Source organism: Mesoplodon mirus (assembly GCF_964341445.2).
Source record: "Mesoplodon mirus genome assembly, chromosome: 11".
Classification (NCBI taxonomy): domain Eukaryota; kingdom Metazoa; phylum Chordata; class Mammalia; order Artiodactyla; family Ziphiidae; genus Mesoplodon; species Mesoplodon mirus.
This window is the reverse complement of record NC_138987.1, coordinates 31,754,365-31,766,272: the sequence shown is the minus strand read 5'-3', so window position 1 is coordinate 31,766,272 and position 11,908 is coordinate 31,754,365. Positions and strand designations below refer to the sequence as shown.

General features: G+C 41.9%; 1 protein-coding gene across 1 annotated transcript; it reads left to right on the top strand.

The window, feature by feature from the left end:
• Window positions 1–4,129: 4,129 nt before the first annotated feature.
• LOC309811916 (protein HP-20 homolog) lies at window positions 4,130–8,321 on the top strand (the record flags this gene model as incomplete). The annotated part of the gene is made up of 2 exons (XM_082635292.1): window positions 4,130–4,154; window positions 7,882–8,321. 2 exons carry the CDS (start codon window positions 4,130–4,132, stop codon window positions 8,319–8,321), a joined length of 465 nt encoding a protein of 154 aa, XP_082491418.1.
• Between the last annotated feature and the right edge of the window lie 3,587 nt (window positions 8,322–11,908).

The following is an 11,908-nucleotide window of genomic DNA, read 5'->3' as shown; positions in this document are numbered from 1 at the left end:
CTCAAGATCTTCTGTGTGAATTGGCTGGGTGTGTAACAGGGGCATTGGGAGTTTTGAAAGCTTCCCAAAACTTTTTTTCGGCCTCGCTATGCAGCTTACAAGATCTTAGTTCCCCAACCAGGGATTGAACCCTCACCCTTGGCAGTGAAATCACAGAGTCCTAACCACTGGACCACCAGGGAATTTCCCAGAAATTTTTACTGTAGAGGCAAGGTTAAGACTGAGAACCACTGCTGTAGGTTACTACCATGAATCCAGATACCGTGTGTAAAGCAAAAGTCCATTGATTGACTCATAGGTGAAATGTACACTGGGAGCTTTCTTTTTTGAGAGTAATAAAGTAAAGTCAGTTGATTGGTTGGGGGGCTATTGACCCCACCCCCATCTCATCTTCCTTGGTTGAATTCAACTTGAAAGTTGTCTACGGAGCACCTGTTTTATGTGACACGCTGTGAGTCGCATAACACACTATGGCTTTGAAGAGCTCCCGAGAGGGAGGGAAATTACTCTAGATCCCATCTGCCACCTGTGTAGTTGTCAGTTCTGGAGGGTGAGGTGGTGGGAGAGAACTGTAGAAAGGCCGAAAAGAGGTGATCAGGAACGTGGTGGTCTTTATAGAGTCTCTGGTTGTTTTTCCAGGAGGATGCTCATAGGCTTCCAATGGCCATTACACCATCACAATGGGAAAGCTCGGAATGCAGGCTACAGAGAATGATGATGTTTCAGCTTTATGACATGGTTACCATGTACTTCTCCTATTAACTGCTAAGGAACCCAAGCAGCTTCAAAGACTTGGATTGCTTGATACCTCAAATATACATGCAAAGTGAAAGGAATAGATATAACCTTATTTTCCTGGAGGAAAAAAATAGAGGAGATCTTCTAGCCTATTCTACATGGTCTGTAAATTTTTCATGGATCTCATTTTCTTGGTCTTCCATTTCTTAAAGCTTCACCCTTAATTTCTCCCTTTTCTAGATTACCTGCATCTAAATAGGAATAATAGGCTGGTAAGTGGACTTGCCTCTGAGACTGAAAGCTAAGGCCCTAAACCTGAGCCCAATGAACACTAAGCTTCCTACGCTATAGAGGAAAAGCACTGCTTTCCCCTCCAGGCTTATTATGATGAGGACAAGCCTGTCCTATGACCACCCCCTGTCCATGCCCTCTCCTGTCCCTGTAAGAAAAGTCTAGACATTTGAAAATGATTGGCTCAACTACGAGGCAGTTGTTAGAATATAGAGTCACTGCCTTGACGGGAGAAACGCTGTATTTTTTTCTCTCTCGTCCTCTCTTTATGGTGCTCACTCTCCACCCAAATCAAACTAGAGGATGCTCAGAAAGGACCACTTGTAGAGGCTGCACATGTCTGAATGATGAAAGCCAGGCATGCTTTGCCTTGTTGGAGATCTCCTGGAGCAGTGGGTTCGCCTAGCTTTCCTATGTGTCTGTTTTTTAAACTTTTTTTCAGCTTTACTAAGGTATAGTTGACAAATAGGAATTATATATATTGAAGTTGTTCAAACTGGTATTTTAATATATGTGTACATTGTGAAATGATTCCCACAATCAAGCTAATTAACATATCCATCACCTCACATGGTTACCATTTTCTTTGTCTGTCTCTCTCTCTCTCTCCCTTCCTGTCTCTCTTTGTCTCTTTAGTTCCTTTACGTATGTAGTGAGATCTCTTAAGATCTACCTTCTTAGCAAATTTCAATTATACAGTACAGTGTTAAGTATAATCACCATGCTGTACATAAGATTCCCAGAACTCCTTCATCCTGAAGAACTGAAACTTTGTACACTTTGACCAACATCTCCCCATTTCCCTCCCTTGTGTGCATTAGAGTAAAGGAAAAGGAAAGAAATAGAGCCATGGCAGGGCAAACAGAGGAGCTGGTGGTCGAATAGCCTGTATTCTTACAATCTGGTGTAGCAAGAACTATGACTTTTCAGCAGGTCCTGTACAAATTAGGAGTTAGCTAGTGTTGAGTTTGTCTCCTTCCCTCCTGCAAGGAAGCTGGCCAGTAGGTGGGGACTAGCCTAATAATACAGACAGCTCTCTGGTGTGTATCACCTGGGACAGGAGGGAGTGGACCATTTGGGGGAGGTCGAGTCAAAAGTGTTCTCTCACATCAGGGACCTGTGCAGTGAGGAGGCCCCAAGGACCTCTGGAAGCACTGAAATACACAACCCATTGGGAAGTCCACCACAGCCAGGGAAGAACCATCAACTCTACTTGTTAAGTAAAAATGCTTTTGCAACTTTCCTCTAATCCCCCTTTTCATATCCTGATCTTGGAGACTCCAAAGCATTAGGAGCAAGGGGACAAAGCATGAAGGAGAAGCAAAACGGTCCACCCACTTTTGTGCAAGTCACGTCTGGGCTGGTGGAGATGGGAAATACTTTGATATAAGAATAAAGTTTCAAACTGGGCTAACTGGGCTGGACACTTTAACATCATCAAGTGTCTGGAAAGCTGTGAGATCTGCCCTGTATGCCATGAAGGAGCAGGAAAGGAAGCACCAACAGCACTTTTTGGAGGACAGATGGGCAAAAAATAAGATGATTTCATCTTGTAACCCATCAGGTACAGAGAGTTCCATAAGCTATTTAGGAGCATTTCGCACTAGGGAAAGAAGCCACGATACACAAAGAGAATTGTTATGGAAAAGAGGGGACACGTTTGCCTCTCCTATGTTTTCAACGTAATTTATTTTCGGCCCCAGGCATGTAGGTCTGCTCATGTGTCTTTGGGTGGCTAGTAATTTGTTCTAGACCCTCAGTGAGGTCTGATCTGTCCCAAAGGAGTAGGTGGCCAAAAGCCTCAGTCTTATGCAGAATGTCACTGAAAGCATAAACTCCTTTTAAAAAATCTGAATCTGTAGATATTTAAGGTGGCAGGGAATGGAGAACTTGCATAGAAAACTGAAATAAAAAGTTCTGGGCTTCCCTGGTGGCGTAGTGGTTGAGCGTCTGCCTGCTGATGCAGGGGACACAGGTTCGTGCCCCGGTCCGGGAAGATCTCACATGCCACGGAGCTGCTGGGCCCATGAGCCATGGCCGCTGAGCCTGCGTGTCCGGAGCCTGTGCTCTGCAACGGGAGAGGCCACAACAGTGAGAGACCCGCGTACAGCAAAAAAAAAAATTAAAAAATCTAAACGTAAATGCATACATTATATAAGAGTGATTATATCTCGGGGAAGAATTATGGGGTAATTTTCACTCTCAATTTCTGTTTTGTTTGAACTTAGGTGTGTAATACTTTTAAAATCAACAAAAACAGTAAAGATATTTAAAAATTTAAAAAAGAACAGACTTTTCGTATTTTGTTCAATTCTGTTTGTCTAGCATCTAGAACTGTGCCTGGCACATAACAGTTACTCGTTTTTTTTGTTTTTTTTCCATTGAAATCTTTCTCATAAAGGCTAGAAAGTGATAAATGCCATCTGAACAATGCCAAGAAGCAAAGGGCTGCAGGTTGACCAATCATGGACAGAAGCTTGGAGCAGGTAGCATTGGAACTACACCTTAAGTAATGAGTGTTGTCTTGATTGGAAATAATGGGGAAAGAGGCCGGGTTGTGTGCGGGAAGTGACTCGTAGATATCATTGTGACCATGAGCTACAGAGACTAGTAAAGCTTTTTCTCCCCACCTAATATTTTCTTCATGCTTGTCCACTCATTCATTTTCAATTATTTATTCATTCATTTCACAAATATGCTTTGGGCATTTGCTATATTCCATCTCTCTACTAGAAATGAAGACTGTAAAGATACCAAAGCTTTACAACCCCCATTCAGTTACTTTCAGCCAGTGGAGGGCAGACCAAAAGACTTCCAATGAAACCTAATCGTTTCTATAATAGAGGCTTGAAAACATACAGGAATAGGGATCAACAATGTGCAGTGGAGATACAGTTGAGAAGAGGTCACCTTTGCTTCGAGAAGTGGGAAAATTCTCTTCCCAGAGCTGTGCCTCAAAGAAAGATACTAATTTAACCTTCTCTGAAAAGGGTTCAAGGACATTCCGGCAGGGGAAATAGCATGTTCAAAGGCATGGAGAAATGAAAGTGTTTGAAGGTTGGAAAGGGCATGACTGGTTCTGGGAGCCCTTGAACGAAGGATGACGCCCAGCATTGCAGAGATTGGTGGGGCTGAGGCTTAAGATGTGCACACAGGCAACTCGTGAAAGTTGTGCCACACCAAGGAGTCTGGGCTTTATCTTTTAGACAACTGAGAGTATTCACCTGGGCAGTGTCACAGTAACATCTGGATTCTAGAAAGACTGCTCAGGCAGAGTGATCTTGGGATGGATGATGAGTTGGAAAGGAGAAAGTTGGGACTCAGCTGGTAAGGGGACTGTCAGAATGATCTCAGTGAGAAATGATGAGGGGCTAACCAGGATCCCAGACTGGAGGTGCTGGCTGTGAGACATTTCTGGGGTCACAGCACTTGACCTTTATGATTAGTTGAGTGTTGGGAATTAGGGAAAGCGGAGGATTGAAGATATCTTGATGATTTCTAGCTTGGGAGGCTGATGAGTCCATTAATTGAGACATTTCCAAGCAAGAAATCTTACATTTCAGTGAAATGCAAAGTTAGAACCTTTTCAAATGGTTTTAGTGATCTTCTGAATTGCAGCCCCTTAATCCCTGTGTAAGCCATTATGTGGTTCTCTTGTCCTTAGAAGGACAAGGAAATAAGGAAAAAAGGACAAGGAAAAAAGGAAAGGAAATAAGAAAATACTAAGGAATACTAAATAAGGAAATACTAAATACTAAATAAGGAAATACTAATACTAAAACTTCTAAGGAAATACTAAGGATAATGATTATTATTATATTAACTTTAGATTACACAAATAGCTCTTTTTCTGGCAGGGAAATTAGTTACTTTCCTAGAATTCACTATCAATTTCTGTTAGCTTTCAGCTCTTCCAGCCTCAGGATTTCGGTATTTCTTCCCTCTCTCCCAATGACATTGATTTTTCTGCCCTAAGGGCTTTTAATATAATTCCCAAAAAAACAATAGGTGTATATTTTCCCATTTGTTCATTTATTTTTAAATTCAATCATGTACCTTACAATATACAAATCCCCTGCTAAACCTTTGGGACATACAGAATAATAAAATGGTCCGTCACACAACAGGACGTAGAGTCTACGTGCAAAACAAATATATAAACATTGAGACATATATTTAAGTGGTATAGGGGAGAGGGCATGAAGGGGGCAGAAGGAAATACATAGTTGATTTTACCGGGGAAGGGCAGGAGGTGGTGATCAGGCAGGGCTTCATAGGGAAGGTGACGGATGCTTCAGCTGAACCTGCTGGGAAGAGTGGGCATCGGCAAGCAGAGTGGGTGGGGAAAGCATCCTGAGAAAAGGAAGCAGCACAGACAAAGTCTTAGAAATCCAAAATGCTTGAGGATGCTGGGGGAAATAGTGAGCAGGTCTGTGTAGGTCTCACCTTAGCATACATTTCATCACCTCTGCTTGCCTTTTCAGCTTCATCTCATGCAACTCTCCCCTCGCTATGAACAGCCTCTTCATACACCAGTTAAAAGCGTGGAAGCTGTGGAAGCCTTCCTAACCAGAGCCAAATAATAGAGATATTGTTGGCACACCTGGGAATTGATTGAACAATGGAGACATAAGTCCTCCAAGGATCGTTGCTCAACAATTCCCCTTTAGATCACTGGGTGGCGCTGTCCACCCACTAAGGGGGAAAGACTCATTTTGAAGCCATTTTCAGCAATCATTTTCTTAGGAGTTAAGACTCCAGTCATCCCACCTGAGGAATATATAAGGCAGTTGGGCAACCTGCTCTGAAAAGGGACAAATAAAAATATCTGACTTTGGGGAAGAGAAAGAGTGAACGTGTCTTTTCAAATTGATTTTGAAGTGCAAGCAGAATTGAGACCCATGACACCAGCCCTGGTTGATTTACAACATGTTTTGCTAGGGTCAGGAACACACACACACACACACACACACACACACACACACACATAACGTAGTATAGCATTCTGTTGAGAAGTATGTCAATAAATAGCCTTGGCCACCCTGGAAGCACCAAAGAAAGTGTTACAATAGAAGGACACTAACTCCCATACATATACAAAATTACAGGGAATTTCAGAAAGAAAGAGGAAACAGTCAGTTCACCTGGCTGGTGAAATAACCTTATAGTCTAGAGCTTAGCTAGGAGAATTTCCATTCCAACGCTGTAGCTATCAATTAGAGAACTCATGTTTCTCCAATTAGCAAACTCAGTTCTGCTGAGCCAGCTCCTTGCCAAAGTAGAAGGGGAAACAGCCTCCTGGACCATGTACTAGGACAGCCAAGAGACGAAACATTCTTTCCTAAATACACTACCTAGATCTCCTATAATCCTATAATCCATCTTTACTTCATATGGTTTAAGGATGTGGCAAGGTACCCATGGTCACATTACTTGTTTTGTTGTTGCTGTGGTTGTTTTTGCAGTACGCGGGCCTCTCACTGTTGTGGCCTCTCCCGTTGTGGAACACAGGCTCTGGACACGCAGGCTCAGTGGCCATGGCTCACGGGCCCAGCCCCTCTGCAGCATGTGGGATCTTCCTGGACCGGGGCAGGAACCCGTGTCCCCTGCATCGGCAGGCGGACTCTCAACCACTGCACCACCAGGGAAGCCCTACCCAGGCCTTTTTATTTATCCTCATCCTCAGTAAGATTAGAATCATTAGCAAGAATTAGGCCCACCCAAATCAGGGTGAAATGATATATAGGATCATTATCATCCATATACTATCAGAAAATCACATTGTTTGCCATTTATTTTTACATTTCCCTAAATTATCCCAGGAAGTACAGAGTCTTATCAAACAATTGGAGGCTAACAGAATTAATAATACTTAACATATGTTAACATTTGATTTCTTTAACTGACAAAAATTGTATATATTTCAGGTGATGTTTTGATATATACACGTACATTGTGAAATGATTATCAAGCTAATTAATGTATCTATCGCCTCAGATAGCTACCATTTTGTGTGTGTGTGTGTGTGTGTGTGTGTGTGTGTGATGAGAACATTTAAGATCTACTCTCTCTTAGTAACTTCCAAGCATACAATACAGCATTGTTAACTATAGTCACCATGCTGTCCGATAGCTCTCCAGAAATTACTCATCCTGCATAACAGACACTTTGTACCCTTTGACCAACATCTCCCCATTTCCCTCCTCTGTGTGTATTTGAGTAAAAGAAAAGGGAAGAAATAGAGCCATGGCAGGGTGAAGAGAGGAGCTGGGAGTAGAAACGCCTGCATTCTCACTACCTGATGTCAAGAATGGTGAATTTTCAATGGATCTGATCAACTATAGTCACCATGCCATCCCTTAGATCTCCAGAATTTATTCATCCTACATAACTGAAACGTTGTATCCTTTAACCAACATCTCCCCTTTTCCCCCACCCGCAGTCTCCGGCAACCACCATTTTACTCTCTGCTTCTATGAGTTCAGCTTTTTAAAGTCCACCTATAAGTGAGATCATGCCATACATGTCTTCTTGTAAGGCTTAATGTTTTGTAGGCACTACAAGTATTTTAAATGCATTGTCTCATTACAACTTCACGATAGTCACATGAGAAGTCAATAATATTATTTTCAGATGAGGAAATACAGCCCAGAAACATTAATTAACTTTAGCAAGATTACAAAGCTGGTCAGTTTCGGAGATGTGACTTGTAACCATTTAATCATACACCAAAGATCAATCTCTTAACCATGATGTTATAACAAAAAAGTGGTGGTTTCATACATCACCTGAGGTACCATCTTTTAACTGGATGCTATGACCTTCTTACTGGGTCTTCTCCATTTTTCCAAGGGATACCAGGTTTACCAGGATTGCCAGGACCTCCAGGACCAAGTGTAAAATGCCCATGCAAAAGAACGTCCGCCTTCACTGCGAAGCTCAGTGAAAAGCTGCCTTCACCTTTGAAGCCTGTTACCTTCACAGAGGTCCTGTACAATGCCCAGAGAGACTTACAGGAGGACACTGGGGTCTTCACATGCAGGGTGCCAGGAAATTCCTATTTCCTCTTTGATGTGGAGCTCCAGCACTGCAAGGTGAGCGTTCGGCTGATAAGGAACATAAGTTCTGTCTTAGAAAAGCGTCAGGTCTCCACCAAAGAGTCCAGGAATCTCTCTGGCATGTTGACCCCGCCGCTGAGCGTAGGCAAGAAGGTGTGGCTAGAAGCAGAAGTGGAAACAGAGGAGCCGGAGCAAGCCACAGTTACAATCTATTTCTCTGGTTTCCTGACATAGTTCTGGCCTCTCTATACAGCGAAGACAAATCCCTTATGACTTTGCTGTCTAAAGCAAACAAACAAATAAATATGCACTATATCTTGGCCTCTTGGGCTTTCCTTCCCTTAGCATTTTGGAATTTTTGTACATTCTATGTTTATATGAAGGAACAGCTAGATTTGGTCACCGTGGAACTGGGCCTTAGAATTCCGTTCCAGAAATCATGACATTATTTCACTTAAATCACTTTTCTAATATTTACCAAGGCCATTCTGCCTCTTTGTCCCCAGACCCCCATTACTGAATGGAAATCCTTTTATCCAAGGGATGGATTTCACTGGAGGTCCAGTGGTTAAGACTCTGCGCTTCCAGTGCAGGGGGTGCAGGTTCAATCCCTGGTTGGGGAAATAAGATCCCACATGCCGCATGGCACGGCCAAAAAAATTAAAAAAAAAAAAGGAATGTCTTACCTTTTTCTTTTTTTTTTTTTTTTTTTTTGCGGTACGCGGGTCTCTCACTGTTGCGGCCTCTCCCGTTGCGGAGCACAGGCTCCGGACGTGCAGGCTTAGCGGCCATAGCTCCCTGGGCCCAGCCACTCCGCGGCATGTGGGATTTTGCCAGACCGGGGCACGAACCCATGTCCCCTACCTCGGCAGGTGGACTCTCAACCACTGCGCCACCAGGGAAGCCCCCAAGGAATGTCTTACCTTTTATCCAAGGGAAACAGGCTCAGGGTCCCTCCCTCTCACCAATCTACTTTTCCATCTAATTGACAAGTTTCACCATGTGCCCCTCCTTAACCCTCTAATGCTTTCCTCTTCTGTCATTCACACCGGAAATTCTGTCAGATCATTTTTACAGTTAAAGAGGGTTGAAGTAAAACACACTGCCATTATTCTGCTTATGATAACGATAGGATTTACCCTCCTTCCATAGCAACAAAAACTTGGGGAAATATTGTATGATTTAAGGTAATACTAATTAATGAAACAGGGAAAAACAGCTTAACTCAATAGAAGTTTACTTCTCACTCATTAAAATTCCAATATTGATATTCTGGACTGGAGGATGAATCTCTCCTAAACAGTGATTCTGGGACTCAGACTCCTTCCATCTTGTGGCTCTGCCATCTTTGACATGTGGCTTATGAGCTCTCCATTATTCTTGTATCAAGACAGCAAAAGTGGAAAGATCCTGGAGAGTCTCGTGAAAGATGTTTCTAATGGGCAAGGCCGAGAGATGGGTCACAGAGTTTTTGCTTGCATGCCATTGACAAAAATTCAGTCGTTGACCATCCCTAACTTTACCTCCTTCGGAATTGTGGAATTTTGGTAAATAGATTCTATTCACTTAAAAATCACTCTTCTCATAGCTACCAAGGTCATACTTTTTTCTTGTCCCTAAACCCACATTACTGGCTGGAAGAACCCTTTATCATATTTACAAGTTCAGTGAGAAGATTACATAGTCATTTAAAAGGGCAATAAAAGCACTTGTTTAAAAAAATCAGAACTTATTAATAATTTAAAAATCTGTTAGGCAATAAGAATAGAAGGGAATTTTCTTAATCTCATAGTGACTATCCAAAAGTTACATACAGAACATCTCACCCTGGAAATGTAAGCTTGCAGATTGAGAACCAAAATAATATGCCCACAATCACTTCTATTCAGTATTGCACTGGAGATCCTCATCCATGGAGTAAGCAGGAAAAATATAAAACATATACAATTGGAAAAGAAGAATCAAAGTTTATTTTATTACCAGTGTATGAATTCAAGCCAAAAAAACACATACATTTATACGTTATTAAATTAATGAAAATTGGCAAACGTTTTGGATATAAATTTAAGAAATCAATTGTGTTTTTTTTACAGCAGAATCAATTGATTAGAATATGAAAAAAAACCCATACAATTTAACTAGCAATGGAAATAGCAAATATAGGCGACTTGGGCTGGGGAAGAGGGGGCTGGGCATGCCCCCAGCCGAGTGAGCTGGCAGGAAGAAGCAGGAATGGGTTGATCCAGCTGCATCCCCGCTGCTCAGCTGTTCCCGTGGCTACCTCTGCTGCCTCTGCCTGGGACTGTGTCCACCAACTGCTGGGAGGGAAGCCTGGAGTATGGGGAGGGCACTCTATTTTTTTTTTTTAAAAAGCAAATGTATCCAGGACTAAACCTAACAAAGTTGTGAAGACTGTTATGAAGAGTAGTATAAATTTTTATTGAAAGGTTTTAAATAAAAGAAATGAAGAGAAACCCTGTTCAGGGATTGTAAGACTTAATATGGTAAGCATTTTCTCCAAACTGATTGACAGCATTGATGGATTCCCAGAAAACAGGTGGTGTAGGGGCTGTACTGTGTGGAATGTGCCTAGAGTGTATACTTGGAGAGCTGGCAGGCATACTCAGCAGAAGGTAAGTGTGTTTGCAATAGCCTAACAACACAGATGTACCTTGACAGTAAAATAGAAACAGGATTCACGGTGCACTCATGCAATGGAATGCTATACAATGAAATTAAATGAGTGTTGCCCACCTACGTTACACACGCTGTGAAGGAAAAGTACTACTGATTTAAAGGATACTTACAATAATATCCCATTTTTATAAATTTAAAAAACATGCAAACTGGGAGTTCCCTGGTGGACTAATGGTTAGGATTCTGGGCTTTCACTGCCATGGCCTGGGTTTAATCCCTGGTCAGGGAACTGAGATCCCACAGGCTGCATGGCGTGGCCAAAAAACACCCAACAACCTACTAAAATTAATAAAGAAACATTTTTAAAAAATGCAAACCTAAATTACATTTTTAAATGATTGATGTGTATGTATTAAGATGAAGAGAAATAGGAAACAAGTGCCTAAAAGGAGCGTAGGGTTTTTAAGAGAATTTTGCCCAGGGGTTGTTTTTCAGTCACTTATCATATTGTTCATTTATGCTTTTCACTTTTCTGTAGTTAGGCTTTTTTCACAATTACAAAAATGTCAGTATGCAGCCACAGTGATATCATTCTCACTTCAGGGCCATTGGTCACAATTAGGCTCTTTTTGTTGCTTAGCAACTCCATGCTGTGTCCTTCATTCCCATTTACAATTTCACACCCTCATTCTCTCTCCAGATCTCTAGCACCAACACTCAGCTTATTACCTTGTGTTCTGTTTTGCTGAGAAGAAGAAATAATTAGAAGCAAACTTCCCAAAGTCCCTCCATCACACCGACCCCCAGGTCTGCATCTCTACTGAATTCTCTGCCTTCCGTCTTATCCCACAGGCTGACACCCCCGCTGCTATGTAGGAATTCCACTTGTGCACTTGATTCTGTTTTCTTGAACTCCTCATAGACATAGTTTTAGTAAGTCTCCCCTCTCTCACCTATTTTTTGTTCTCTACTAGATCATTCCTTTCGTATGTAACCACACTGAGTTTTCACATCTTCAAAGAGAAAATTCTCTCTTGACACCAAAGCCTTCTCAGCTACCGCCTGATTTATCCTCTTTACACAAAATCTTCTTGAGAAAGTTGTTATGGGATGAGTTATGTCCTCACAAACTTATTATTTTTTTTTAATTTATTAAAAAAAATTTTTTTTGGCTGCACTGGATC